This window comes from Aedes aegypti, chromosome 1 (assembly GCF_002204515.2).
Source record: "Aedes aegypti strain LVP_AGWG chromosome 1, AaegL5.0 Primary Assembly, whole genome shotgun sequence".
Lineage (NCBI taxonomy): Eukaryota > Metazoa > Arthropoda > Insecta > Diptera > Culicidae > Aedes > Aedes aegypti.
The window spans coordinates 213,031,215-213,046,508 of NC_035107.1; the positions used below are offsets into that span (position 1 = coordinate 213,031,215).

At 39.9% G+C, this 15,294-nt stretch overlaps 2 protein-coding genes across 4 annotated transcripts in view; one reads left to right on the top strand and one right to left on the bottom strand.

The window, feature by feature from the left end:
- Window positions 1-3,697: 3,697 nt before the first annotated feature.
- On the top strand, window positions 3,698-11,577 carry LOC5570401 (transmembrane protease serine 11D). Its single transcript, XM_021857483.1, has 4 exons — window positions 3,698-4,120; window positions 4,179-4,286; window positions 10,801-11,191; window positions 11,263-11,577. Exons 1-4 carry the CDS (start codon window positions 3,885-3,887, stop codon window positions 11,470-11,472), a joined length of 945 nt encoding a protein of 314 aa, XP_021713175.1. The 5' UTR covers window positions 3,698-3,884; the 3' UTR covers window positions 11,473-11,577.
- Window positions 10,854-15,294, bottom strand: part of LOC5576290 (organic cation transporter protein) — a 52,386-nt gene continuing 47,945 nt past the window's right edge. For all 3 annotated transcript variants that reach the window (XM_021857482.1, XM_021857480.1, XM_021857479.1), the window contains exon 6: window positions 10,854-12,585. In XM_021857482.1, the coding sequence (XP_021713174.1) occupies window positions 11,751-12,585 (835 nt within the window). In that variant the 3' untranslated portion in view covers window positions 10,854-11,750. The remainder of the gene's footprint in view (window positions 12,586-15,294) is intronic.

The following is a 15,294-nucleotide window of genomic DNA, read 5'->3' on the forward strand; positions in this document are numbered from 1 at the left end:
TAGGAACTCCTTTTTTCAAGAAGATGTTTGAAAGAAAAATCTTAGATGAGGTCCTGAAAAGATTCCTAGAGCAATCCCTGGAGAAACCTTAAAAAAAATTTTACAATCGAAACACGTTCCTGACGAAAAGTTTTCCTAACAGAAGCGGGAATCGAACTCGCACTCCTTGGTCGATGTGGATAAATGCGTTGTAATTCTAGAAAAAAATAGAGTAATCCCTTGTTTGAATTCCTGGAAAAATGTCTGAAATAATTCTTGCAAGAGCCAATCGAGGGATTCTTAGAAGAATTCTTTAGAGGAATTTATGAAAAAATCCCTGGAACATTCTTCTTCTTTCTGGCGAAACGTCCCCACTGGGACAGAGCCTGCTTCTCAGCTTAGTGTTCTTATGAGCACTTCCACAGTTATTAACTGAGAGCTTAATATGCCAATGACCATTTTTGCATGTGTATATCGTGTGGCAGGTACGAAGATACTATATGCCCTTGGGAAGTCGAGAAAATTTCCAACCGGAAAAGATCCTCGACCGGTGGGATTCGAACCCACGACCCTCAGCATGGTCTTGCTGAATAGCTGCGCGTTTACCGCTACGGCTATCTGGGCCCCTCCCTGGAACATAAAATATGCTTTTTGGCTCCGCTGTTTATTTTTTTACCGGCTTTTTTTATAATAAAGACTGCGTAGACGAAAAGCATATTTCATTAAAATGTGCAGTTGATTGTCTACCAGCCCATCCTTGGACAATTTCTAGAGGAAATCATTAAGAATTTTTTTAAAGCAATCCTTTGTGATATTCCTGATGAAAAAGCTGAAGTAATCCCTGCAGGAATCGCTGTAGAGGTTTTACTAGAGAAATCCCTGGATGAGCCTCTGGAGATACTCCTGTAGGAATTTCTAAAGGGCTTCTGGAGAATTCTTTTTGGAGAATCCTTGGAGGTGTCCCACGACGAATGCTGGTAGAATTTGTAGAGAAATCTCTGGAAAAAACCCCTATAGCCCCTGTTTTGACTCTTCTGGAGAAATCCCTGGAATAATTCTTCAAGAAATCCCAAAATAAATCTTTGGAGGATTCCATGAAGAGATTTACCAAAAAAAAAAATCAATGTAGAGCATTTACTGGAGGAATATTTGTAGAGATTTTCGTTAAATAAACCCTGAAATAGTTCTTAGCATAATGTATGACTAAATTCCTGCAGGAATTCAAAGGAGAATCTGAAGGAATTTCAAGAACTCTTAAGGCTCAAGAATCCATCATTCAATCATCAGCAATCATCAAAAATGAAAAACCAGTTTTTTCGTTAAAATTTAAATTTGTCCTCATGAAAATCTATCATTGCATTACAGACGGCAAGTGAAATGCAATGATACATTTTCATAAATATTGCTTCAATTTTGAGCAAAAAAACTGGTTTTGAAAATTTGTAAAACGATGATGGTTGTTTTCCTCTTAAAGGAATCCCTGTTGGTGGTTCAGAACGAGTCCCAGTTAGTCTGGAGAAATTATTAAAATAATTCATGTCGCGATTATCCTTGTGGTAACTCTGAGAGAATTCCTCCAAGAAATCCTGTAAAAATTCCTGGTAGAATCCCTGGAGGAATCCAAGAAGAAATTTTCGGAATAATTCCTGGAAGCATCTTGAGAGGACTACTTGGAGATATCTTTGTATGTTTCCGTGGAGGAATCATCAGAGAAAATTCTGAAGAAATCACTAGATAAATATCTTGAGTAACCATTGAAACAAAATGTCCTAGAGTGTAACTCTTAGAGAAATTCCTGGGGGAAACCTTAAAGATATGAACATTAACATACTCTAACAATCCCTTCATAAAAAAATGTTGCCTTGAAGATTCTCATCAAGAATCCTTGATTTTATAGAGGAATCTCTAAAAGAATACTCTGAAAGAATACCAGAAAAAATCGTTTAAAAATTATCTGGAGAAATTCCGCAGCTTTCCTGAAAGAATTCCTGGAACAGATCTTAGAGGATTTCTGAGAGAAACTCCTGGAAGAATCCCAGGAAAAAAAATTACTTTAGTAATCACTAGAGACATTCTTGCAGAAACTCCTTGCGAAATCTCTAAAGGAATCCTTGTAAATGTCTTGGCTGTCTTGGTAGTGTTATTCGAACAACACGCAAAGCCGTTCCCATAGGGGACGTTAGCCAAAAAGAAGGACGTTTCAAGTAACACTGTTCTATATGGTATGTCCTCTTCAACATCTAATCCAATTTCTCTCGCCGTTCCCTTACGTTACCTATCTATCTAGTATTCATTGCTTTCTTCTCCATGCTCCTTCTTACTTCAAGTAAAATAGACCGATATGCCGGTAACCAAATTAAATGCCTGTAAATATTGTTTGCAGGAATCCTAGGACGAATTGCTAATCGAATCCCTGGAGAAACTCTAGGAGGAATTGCTAAGATATTCAGCCTATCAAGAGCCTTTGATAGGGCTGAAAAATGTACTGGTCTAAAATGTATCATGAGAAACAATAGTTCTTCCTGGAGCAATCTCTGGCAAAAGCCCTAGTGAAGAAATTGCTGTAAGAATTGCGGTAGAGATTATTCGTGAAGGAATTTTCGAAATAATTCCTGGAGAATTCTCTGGAAGAACCTCTGGAGATATTTAGAGTGTGATTCTTGAAGGAATATCTGAAGGTTTTCCTAAAAAGATGTCTGGTGCCCTATTTTAGCAGGTCTCAAAATTGCGATTGATGTCAAAAGTTATAATAGTTATAAGTTAGAATTATGTCGAATGATTTCGATTCCTTATATTATATTTTTTTACTAATTTGGTAATAACGGAAATAAAATTCAAGTATGATAACTTTATGTTTAAGAGACCCATATAGCCTCAGCGGTAAACGCGTAGCTTTTCAGTAAGATAAAACTAATGGGCATGGGTTCAATTCCCACCGGTCGAGGATCCTTTTGGGTTGGAAATTTTTTCGACTTCCCAGGTATACAATATCATCATGCTTGCCAAGCGATATACATTGGCAAAAATAGTCAGATGGCAAATCTATCCGTTTATAAATGCTGAGAAGCAGGCTCTGTTCCACTAGGTGCGTAACACCAGGTATATGGCATGCTGTCCATTTACATTTGGATGAAAAATCATGTATTTTGAGCCGTCGCATGATGGTACTATATGATGGTCTGAAAATGTCCACATCACACCCTAGCGGAACCGGTTCCGGAATACTCTGAAATACCGGCCGAATCTAAATGTTGGTCCTCTTGGTGCTCTTGTAAATCGGAATGAAAAACCGTGAAATTTGAACCGTCGTTATATACATGTGTATGAACTGCTGAATATGATATACGCCAGTTCCTTCTGAAACAGGTTCCAGGTTCCCTTGTGCCCTTGTGCCCAGAATGGCCATACTGGCAAACAATTTCCAGGGTTTCATTTTAGAGTTCCATATCTTTCATATAAAGCTAAAAGAACGAAAATCGGTTCAAAAATGGATTTTTGTGAGCGTTTTAAAGTCATGGGTCATTTTTGACCCTTAATGCATAATGTGTAACTTTTTCTTAATGCATTAGGAAGGTTAAAAATACATGTGCTTCTTGAATCGATAAACGATAAAAATTGTTTCATTATGAAAGCATTCATCGTGTTCAGTTTGGGAACATTGAAATCTTTCATCATCATCATTGATATCGATAGAAAATAAAGTTTTCGATTAATAAGGAGGATTGATTTCTAGTACCGCAATAATAGATCAGTTACCCTATTCGTTGAACTAGATCGAGCCGCTCAACAGTAACAGCTATGTTTGACCAGCTGCTGCATAGTAATTCATAATTTTGGCTTTTGTGCCACTCCACTAAATGGAATAGCATCAATAGCGCTTCTGGCTTACATCGGATCGATCGCACATGGCGCTGCCAACCAAAATGATCAAATCGTTGTGTCTCGTCGTGATTTTGATCAGTGTTGGGCTCATCCATGGTCATCCGATTGTCCATGGTGTGCTGCCACGTGATCCGGCCCAGTTCAGCTTCGCCGTTTCCCTCCAGCGAGCGATGGAAAATGGAACGCTAGTGCACTTCTGTGGTGGCACCTATTTGGGTCAGGGCTGGATCCTGACCGCCAACCATTGCATCGTTGGAAGGTGAGTTTAGAAGCTTGTTGTAATTCATGCGTTTTGGTTCAAGTCGTACGTTTTTCAGTGATAAAAATTCGTCAATGTACGCTCAAGTCGGGGGACTATCTTTGATGGACAAGGTATCTATTTTGCGTCACATTCGACAGGTGTTCAGTCATCCGGACTACAATCGGTAAGCTGTTTGGTAAGACTTGATACATATTAACCTACACCGCCCCAACGTCTGTTTTTGAGGATTTCAGTCAGCTGTTGACGGTCCCTAATGGAAATTTTCTCGACTTCCTTGAGCATAGAGTATTTTCGTATCTGCCACACGATATACAATGCAAAAATGGTCAATTGACAAAGAAAGCCCTCTGACTGGGAAAACGCTCATAAGAACACTAATCTGAAATGCATTATCTGCGATTTCTGAGTGCTAATATGCCTTCAATTCGTGTCTATAACAAGCTTATATCGAGAAATGGGATTCCAAACATAATACTTTTAGGTTAGAAGCACTGGTTTTGGTCATACGCCAGTTGTAGCCATTATGAATTAAACACCGTTTTGCATAGCCAATCAGCATGAAACCTTTTGTGTCCAGTAGATCACATTTACACGATAGAGTTACATTTACTCGTCGAAATTGATTGAAAACACAAGAAAAATAATTTATTTTCCTTATAACCTAAACTCCCATACATTAATGTGATTGGTCAATTTAGGAACCGAAGCTATAAATCTCTGAACAAAACAGATTCTGGTGACCTATATTGACTAACTTTTCAAAGCGAAAAATGGTTTTAGCGCATTTTCGATATCTTTCATAAAAAATATGGATAGAAAGATTGCGTTTGACATATGTATAGTATGAATAAGGCCTCCCTGACGTAGGACTTCGTCTTTCTTCACTATACAGGAGTGAAATTGGAATTTCAAAACCAAGAGCGTTACGTTGGCATGAAATATTTTAAACGTTTATGACTTTTTGCTGGCTTAACGAAACTCCTTGAACTCAATCGAAAGAAAAGACATCAAAGGTTCGTGTCGTTTACTTACTGAATCCCACATACCTGTCCAAATAGTTCAAGAACTGTTTTAAAAAGAGAACGTTGATTTCAAGCAAATCTATAAATAAGGGTGCTAGAGAAAAGTTGAGGCCACGCCATTTGCTTTTCACTCTCCGTTTGGGTCGCATCTCAGCAGGCAACAGATCGGCTTTCTCTGACCGGGCGTGCTTCTCAGGCACAGACATCAATAGAGAAGAACCCCCCCATTTGCTTCACTCAAATCAAACTGACCGTCGACCGACCGAGAGAAGATGCCGTCCGAAGCCAAAGCCATCACCGCTGCCACCGCCAAGAAGAAGAAGAAGACAAAGCAGTTCACAGGAGAATGAGATGGTTGTGGCCACCATCGCAGTCCTAAACAAACGGAACGGGTTTCTTCCTGCAGGTGATCGAGAAATACATCGGCGGAAACTACAACTGCGATGTCAGCAAGATTGGCAAGAGAGAAGTGAAATCCCGGGAAACTGTGGCTGTGGCTGGCATCCGAGAAGGAGGAGGAGAAAAAGACGGCAGTTCCTAATGCACCCCACAGACGCTCAGACGATTTGACCAACATTGACTCCGCCCCCAGGTTGATGCTCATGTTGGTGCTATGTTTGACCGTGTGTGATGCTGTTTGACGAACCAATTTGACAGTTTGTGAAACCAATTTGACGGTTGACGAATCGGTCGGCCAAAATCAAACGAGTTTGATTTTGCTCAAATCACCGGTGGGCGGAGCCAAACGTTCGACGAACCGATCGTACCGTCTGTAGGGATGTCGCACGAACACCGACGTCATCATGTCAAATTGAAGCTTCGACGTTCCATGAACTGCCAATGCAGATCGGTGGAAAGTCAAAATGCGTGAATTTACGTAGCGTCGGTGCCATAGTGATCTATCCAATGCACGCTCTTGAGGATTCTTTAATTATTCCTCAACCAATTTCTTCAGAAATATCTTCAGTGAATCCATCAGCAGTTCCACCTGTGATTCAAAAAATCCATCCATGGATTGTACCTGGATTTGTACTACAGGGATTCCATCAGGAATTTTACCAGGAATTTCTCCAGGTAATACTCTTGTAATATTCTTTCAAAACTGCTTCATGATTCCACCAGGTGTTCTTCTAGAAATTTAATCAACATTTTGTCCAGTGATTTAACAAGAAATTCCTGTAAGTATTCCTTTATAAATTCCTTCCGAAAGTTCACCTGGAATTCCTCATGGGATTCTATCAGGAGTTCCTACAGGGATTCCATCAGTGATTGCTCTGAGAATCAGGAGTTCATCTTCTTCTTGGCGTTACGTCCTCACTGGGACAGAGCCTGCTTCTCAGCTTAGAGTTCAATGGGCATTTCCACAGTTTTTAACTGAGAGCATTCATGGCAGGTACGATGATACTCTATGCCAAGGGAAGTCAAGGAAATTTCCATTGCGAAAAGATCCTGGACCGACCGGAAATTTAAACCAGAAACCGTCAGCAAGGTTTTGCTTTGTAGCCGTGGACTCTGATCACTCGGCTAAGGAATTAGGAGTTAGTCTAGGGAATTGAACACGATTTCATCCAGGCATTCCATCAGAAGAACTTTAAAAAAAAATTCAGCATTTTTGGATTTCCTCCAAGGATTTCATCAGGAGTTCCTCCAGGGTTGCCATAAAGAGTTTCTTCTAAGATTTTACCCGTAGTTCCTCAAGAGATTCTATCAAGAGTTCCTCTATATATCCTCCAATAATATATTTATATTCCTCCAAGGATTCCATCAGGAGTTCCCCCAGGGATTCTATCAGGAATTCTTCTAAAGGAATCCCTCTAGGGTTATTCTGGGTTAATTTATTATGAATTCTTTTCGAAATTTATTAGGAGATACTACCCGAAGTTCTAGAGAATACTTCAAGAGATTCATCCAAGAACTCTTTTAGGTAGTCCTCCTGGAGTTCCTAAAGGGATTCCTCCCGGAATCAGTTAAGGGATACCTCCCGAAATTCCTCAAGGAATCAATCCTCAAGGAATTCCTTCAGCAAAATCTCCAACAATTCTCGAAGATTATCAGGATTTCCTACAGGGATTTTATCAGAAATTTCTTATAAGTATTCCATTGCCGGCAGTACTCAAGATATTCCTTGCAGAATTTCTCAAAGGATTCCTCGCGGAATTCATCATGGGGCTCCTCCCGGATTTCTTTAAGGAATCAATCCAGGAAATCCTCAAGGGATTTCTCCGGATTTTTCAAGGAATTTCTTATGGAATAGCTCCAGGGATTCTTGGGGGTTTTCAGGAACCCTCCAGTGATATTACCAGAAATTTATTATAATAGTTTTACCTATTATTTGGGAATCTACCAGTTTATCATCCAGTGACTCCATCAGGAATTCCTCCTGGGATTCAAAACAAGAATTCCTTCAGGGATTCCTCTGGGAGGTTCCTTCGTTGATGCCACTAAGATGAACTCCAATTATACAATAACGAATTTCCTATGCGATTTGACCACAATTTCCTAAAAAGATTCCACTAGTAATTTCTTCAGATACTTCAACAGTATTTTCCCTAATTATATCACCTGTAATTTTTCGCGAGAGAAGATTTTAAGGAATTTCACAAGGAGTTCTTCTAGCGTTAACACAGGGAATATCACCAAAGTTTCGCTAGAATTACCACCAGAAAAATCTACCAGAGTTTCGCCAGAAGTTCAACCATAAAATTCGAAGGTGTTACTAGGATTGTGCTTCAGGATTATCATAAATTCCTCCAGGGAGTTAACTGATATTTTTTTTTTCTATCTTTATTAACGAGATTTTTAGCCCTGGGCTAGTTCACCCGGGACCAACGGCTTTACTTCCCTTCCGAAGGAAGACGTCACTGAAAAATTTTTAGTGACTATCTCGGGGATGGGATTCGATCCCAGGTCCTCGGCGTGAGAGGCGTGTGTTCTAACCACTACAGCAGGTCCGTCCGCAGGAGCTTTTGGTTAACTGATATTTACTCAGAGTTCCTAGAGAGTTTCCTGGAGAGATTCCTTAGTATATTTCTGGAAGAACTTTTAAAGCAATCCCTGAAGGAGAGATTCTCTAATGTAATTCCTGGTAGATTCCTTGAAAAAAATATCCCTCAAGAAATACTGGATGGAATTGATGGATAAATTCCTTTAGGAATCCTCGGAGAAATTTATATTACATTATTGAAGTAATTCCTGCAGAAATCCCAGGACGAATGCCTCGTAGGGTCCCTTCAGAGATACAAGGAAGACTTTTTGGAGGAAACACTGGTGGAGTTTATAAAAGAATTTATTGAAGATTCTCTCTAGAGGAATACCGAAGGATAACCTGGGGGATCCTCTCAAAAAATTACAAGTGGAAGAAATTCCTGCTGATCAAGTTTTGATGAATTTTTTTGCAGTATTTCTCCTGAAAGCCTTCAATTTCTGATGGAATTCTTGGAGGAATTGTTGATGAAATCCCTGGAGGAACTTGATGAATCCTTGGATAAATTGTGGGTAGTATCTGTATAGAAATGCTTGAAGTTTCGCTGGAGGAATTCTTAAATGAATCTTTGGAGGATTTATTGGTGGAATTCTTGAAGGAAGCATTGGATGAACCACCGGAGAAATCCCTTGGGAAGTATTTGTATAGATCCCTGGAGAAATCTGTTGAAAAACTGCTAGAAAGAATCGCTGAGGAAATTCCTGGTGGATTTTCTGATGTAACTCCTTGAGGAATTTGAAGAGGAGTCCTAGGAGCAAGCCCTTAAAAAAGTCGTGGTGAAATCCTTGGTGGAATTTCTGGCGATGATTTTTTTTTTTGAGAAATCCCTTGTAAAGTATCTGAAAGAACTCGTGATGCGATTCCTGGGTAACGCGTGATAGAATCCTTGGAACTAACTTCTAGAGAAATGTCTGAAGAAATCTTTGAAAAAAATGTTATAACAATCTAGAGGAATTCTAGGAGGCAGCCGTGGAGTTAGCCCTGAAGAAATTCCTTGCGATTTTTTTGGACAGATCTTTGAAGGAATCAGTGGTTGAAATCCACAATAATTTGTAGAGGAACCTCTAAAGATATCCTTGGAAAAATTCCACCTGAAGGTATGCCTGAAGAATGTTCCCCGGAGGAATTTCTGGTCGAACCTGTGGATAAATTTCTAAAGGAATTATTGATAAAATTCGTGGTAGAATCCCAGGAAGAGCTTTTGGTGGTATCCTTAGTATAGCTTATGGATTCCTGGAAAAACTTCAAAGCAAAATAACTAGAGGAAACGACTAAAAGATTCTGGATATTTTTTTTGAAAAAAAAATCCCTTGACCATTCCCATATCAATGACTGCTCAGAATATTTCCCGAAAGAGACCCATCATAATTTCTGAGTTTTGCTGGAATATTTCGTACGAATTATAACTGGAATTCCTCTTAAATATTTATTTCTTCCGGTACTTAAATGTTGAAAGTTCTTCTCTTCCTTGCTACAATAAATCTCACAGCTTGAATAATTTATGACACGACAATTTGAGACTGTATTCGCGGACGAATACATTGAATTTTTATTGAACAATTTTCATAATTTTGGCACCGATGAATCAGAAATTTACTTTCATAAAAAAGAAAACTATTGATTATCAATAGCTCGTATTAAATATTTAGTAAATGTCAATCATTCTGACAATTTATGTTCAACTAATTTCTCACGCATGAGCATTTTCTTCAATTTTCAAGTAATGGGCTTAGACCAACACATTATTGGCAAATACCCATTTTCATTCGTTTTCATTCCATTTCCGCTTTCGAGCTGGCTCCTTCGAACCTGCGCAGCGAGGAGTACCTCGCTGCTAGAAGCCCACTGAGCTGTTAATCTTCAAACCGCCAATCCAGTGTCCGGTTTGTGGTTTCTGAAATCTATCTACAATGTTTTTCTTAGTGATTCGATTATCCGGAGTGAAAAAAAAATCGATACTCCGGATAATCGAGTCCGACCTGTATTTTAATTGGAAAATTGCAAGCAAAACCCAAATATTTCGGTTTTTAGCACATTTTTTTTAAATAAATGTCTATATTTCAAAAATAGTAGGCCTTGGAAATTTTACGTCTTCAGTAATTATTTTCAGCATAAAATAATGGGCGAAAAGGTTCAAAACATGATGCTGCTATGCAGCGAAATTCTCATCGTCAGCCCCCGACCGACCACGAAACCGGAAGTGGGCAAGACTCTTTTTATATCCAATTTGAGCATCACACCAGCCCCAGGCGAAGAAGATGGTGGTCGTGAAAGATTTCGTTATGATTGTTTGTTTCCACTATCAAATTAGTCAGCATCTAACCAAAACAGCAAAGGTTTGTATTTACATTCCAGTACTATCGTGTTTGGAACCTTCAAATAACCAGCTAGAAAGCTGAAAATTTCACAGAACACTATTTTTATAGTTAAGATGGTAAGGAAGATATGGGAGATTGGAATCTCAAACATTTTTGAATTTTGAACCGCCCTATTGGTCAGCCTAATAGTGGCGTCCTTGCTAATTTGTGACAAATCTCGCTCGGATGCCATTCATGTTGAAAAGAAAATGATTGTATACTGAGTTTTCAACTGTTGAAAAAAGTTTTGGAATTCCTCAAAAACAGACATTGGCTACGCAAAGGATCTAAGACTTTCTGTTCCACGTTTAACAGTGTGACACTGGGTAGTGATATTGCACTACTACAAATCGACTTCGATGCTGCTCTTCAACAGTTAGACAAGTTGGTACGGAGTACCCTTTTATTGCCACCCAAGGGTAATCCTAACAGCAACAATATGACTGGTGTCATTGTCCTTGGCGGAGATGCCTTAAATCTAGTCCTAAGCGACAACAGTCGCGATGATGCAGCGGAGGAGGAGGAGTGTCACATATTTGGATACGGATCGGATTCTTTCTACGGTCCGACTAGCAACCGATTACAATATGGACCGATACGTCCGCTTTCGTTCAACCGGTGCGTGCAAATGCTTGGACCCGTGGTTGCTCCTTCAACGCCTAACTCTGGAATGTTTTGTGCGATCGGCCTGACCGATGCCTGTAGGGTAAGTGTCGATCTTCTTAGAACTTAAACCTAAACTATACATTACTACAACTGCCATTGCATAATCAACAGGGAGATTCCGGTGGCGGATTGGTGTGCCGACGGAAGATATGGGGGCCCCTTGGCGGCGAGAAGAGACCCTACACCCTGCGGGGAATCATCTCGTATGGAGCAGGCTGTGGGGCTCCAGCATCACCCGGGGTCTACACCGATGTGGGTTTCTATCGGGCATGGATCGACGGTATAATACATGCCTCTGACTTCCCGTCCTCAAATGCTTAATATCACTCCTCAACGGGTTTGAGACGTATACTATTATTCTTAGTCTTAATCTAAAATTTGGCACACTTTTGGTCAATACAAGTTTCCCAATCACTAGCATGGGACAACATTCGCTCCAGTTCACTTTTTGGATTCCATTTGGTCCTATTTCTTGGTTCAACTGTGCGGAACAGCATCATCGGCGAAGTTGAAACCCAAATGACACCCAAGAAGTGGACTGGAGCGAGAATTCATATTTTCATATAATCGTGTCACACACACACATCGTGCCCACCCTCTTATTGTTTCATCGGCTCTCGTTCTTCGCTGGGGGTCACTTCCTGTTTGGCGTGATCCTTCAACGCGGCGTCCTTCGTTTCCGGATGCAACAAGGTCAGCATTCCGGCTATCAAAATCGTAATACCGCAGATTGTCGTCGGAATCCACCAGGCTAGCTGACCCAGCAAATCCACTATATAGGGAGCTGCGATCGATCCGACATGGGCCATTGTCGAACAGATTCCGAGGGCAGTGTTGCGGATCTCTGTGGGGAAGAGTTCCGCCGTGTGCAGAGTGACCACGGCATAGACCGCCGTTATTCCCAAACGGCCTAACATAGCCAACGTTACCACCAGTGTCGTGCTTTCCTTTGGAATTGCCAGCACCACCAAGAGACAAACTCCGGCATACAGGAAGAAGCAGAATGAGGCACTCTTTCGGCCATAGTACGCCAGCACTATCATCGAAATGATGTACGCCAAAATGTCAACCGATCCGGTCGTTGCCACGTACACATTCCTGTTGGCATCGAAGTTATCCGCATTCAAGGCGGTCACGTAATAACACAGCGAAGTAACGCACCACGTGAAGTGGCAAATCAGAGCCCGCCGGCAAAGCGTCGGGGTGCCGTAAAGTTTGGTGAACTCGCTGAAGGATTGCTTGATGCGTACGCCGAGGGGTACCTTCGGCGGGGGGACGTCTTTGGCAACGGCTGCGGCCACCTCTTCCGGACTGAGCTGATCCTTCTCGGCACTGTCGCACAATTCTTCGGGGGCTTTCCGTCCGAAGACCATTCGGTAGGCACGACGTTCGTGACCCTTGCTGAGTAGCCAACGAGGTGATTCCACAAGGAAGCTGGAAAGAGAAGAAAATTAAAGGTTCGATTAGTGTATCATAGGGAGATGACCGCATGAGGGGCGGAAGTACGATCATAAACATAATTTCACATACTTCACGCAAAAACGACCGTTTCCGACACCCTTCGATAAAGTTCAATTTTTAGGTTGGGTGTGGAACTTTTTCGATTGAAAGAAGTGCTGTATCGCTTGATGACTAGTAATAAGTACGAAGTCCTTGCATTATTCGAAAATCTTACCATATGCGGTTGATGGATTATTTAACCTTTTGGTTGTCGCGCGCTGTACCTACTTTGTACAACACCCTTGGTTTTGCGAATATCCCAGGAGCCTGACCACTTAGAAAAGTAACGTCTTCGGCAAAATTGTTCAGTAGCTCAATTGCATTCTTTATTTAATCCTTGAAGTTCGAAATTGGGTAGAATAATGATAGAACAATGATGGCTCAAATAATGATAGCTCTTGAGCTACTGAACTACTTTGCCTAGGACGCTTTCTTTCTAAGTGGTCAGGCTCCTGAAATATATGCAAAATAAAAGTAAAAGTTCCATGCCCACTGGAGCCACCTAGCGGTCAAATTCCGAATCAAATCAAGTACCATCAGATAGCGCTCCGCTTTCAGAACAACTTTACTGAAGACCCCAAGTTTCGAAATTATCTGGATTTTGAGATAGACCGATTTCAAGTTGTGGTCAGCTCGAACCTTTTATAGTGCATTCATTATTATGCGACTTTTATGTAATTTGTTGATTTTACCACATTATAAAGGGAAATACTGTAACCGAAAAATGTCGAGTATTATTCTTAAGAAGATTCTTGAGGAATACTTTTTTGTTTGGTGACGATCTTTGAAAAATTATAGCATATAAATCACAACTGTTGTACGAAGCACAACAGCGCGACATGCCGAAGGTTGAGAGTACCGTAATTTCGGGTGAAATTGATCACTTTTCATGGGCTTCTTGTCTGATTTCTATAATGTTGACAGTGCCTAAGTAACGTTTTTAGTTTTTTTCACATACTATAAGCTGTTGTTACCACCATATCGTTAAAACTCATTTTAGAACTTATTAGTTTTAACAACCTTAATAAAACTTTGATAAAACTCCGTTAAACCCCAAGAGGCCCACACTACAGGAGATTGTTAAAACTATACCTTAAAACCGTTTCTAAACTTCTTAGTTTTGTATAGTATGAATACATCTACCCTTGTAGTGTACGTTAAAACATACATAAGAGCTATTGTATAGTCTTGTTGAGCTCAACTAGCGGTATTAAATCTTTTGCGATATCCTAAAACACGGAATAAAACCGATGTTAAGAGCTGACGATCGAACGAACATCGGCCAACTAGTTGTTTAAGGACTGTTCATTTAAGAAAGTGGACACCTAAATATTAGCATTTTGGTGTAAAAATTCCATAAAAACAAATAAAATTTTGTTTCAGTGTGATCTCAAGTGTTTATTTTGACAGCAGACAAAAGTTGACATAAAAAAATTATAAATTCTAAACGCTGGGTCGAATTGACATGGCGACTCTCAATTTTTTTCTGCATAAATGGTGTACAGAAAAACTGCCGTTCCGAGATTTGGCTTAAATCGCGAAGTGTCCAAATTGAATTTTTTCAACGCTGTGGCCAAAACAGATATTCCTGACGACGTACGATACATCCCAACAGAAAAATTTGGGAAAAATGATTTGGTATGGCAAACAATTTGCTCCTGCGGTATGAAAGTACTACATATTTCACGACGGGTTCAATCAACGGCGAAAATTACAGAACTGAATGCATTAAAAAATGGCTTCTACTGAAAGCATACCATGCCTCCATTGTTTTTGCCAGACCTAGCGTCGGTTCACTATGCTTCAGCTACTTTGGAGATGCTCAAGAAGGAATAAGTCGAATTTGTAGAAAAATGATCGAATCCATCAAATTGCTCAGAACTACGCCTCATTGAAACATATAATCAAACGGCATCTTAAGAAGGATGGAAGAGAAGCAAGCTCCATCGATTTTGTCAAGAAAATGTGGTCAGCAGTTCAAAAAGCAGTTCGAAAAGTTCCGAAAAAAGTTGTGCAGAATTTTATGGGAGGTATCAAAAGAAAAGTAAGAGCATTCTCCAGCAATGCTCAATAAATGTTCAAATTTATGTGAATTTGATCGAAATTACGTTGATTTCCATGTATTTTAGGTAAACTCATGAATTTGTTCGAAAATAAACAGTTTACTGTAAAAAACACGTGTCCACTTTCTTAAATGAACAGTCCTTATCAATCAAAACTTTTTTTTATAATATTGAAACCATCATGATGTCTGCCGACTCATTATATCAAATTAAAATGATCATTTTTGCGTGGCAGTTAATTTTCTTGCAATCGCGTGAAACTCATGCCAAAGAAAATTTACTGGTGGAATGACAAAAAAAAAATTGATTTATGGCAACGCGCCATAATTACAACATCATAATTGCCTGTCTAATATTATATTCCATTACATTTTTAGAATGATTTCATGCTTCTCAATCTTGAATTGAAATTTCCCACGCATATTGTTATTATGAACCCGAAACGGCGTCAATAAAAATAGATTCCATCCAGTTAAATCTTGCTGGTCTTGTCTGAGATGGTTTAAGATCAATTGGTGATTATTCCGTACAATATAATCAATCCTTGCACAAAATCCTCCTCTAGCTATTATATTCTTAA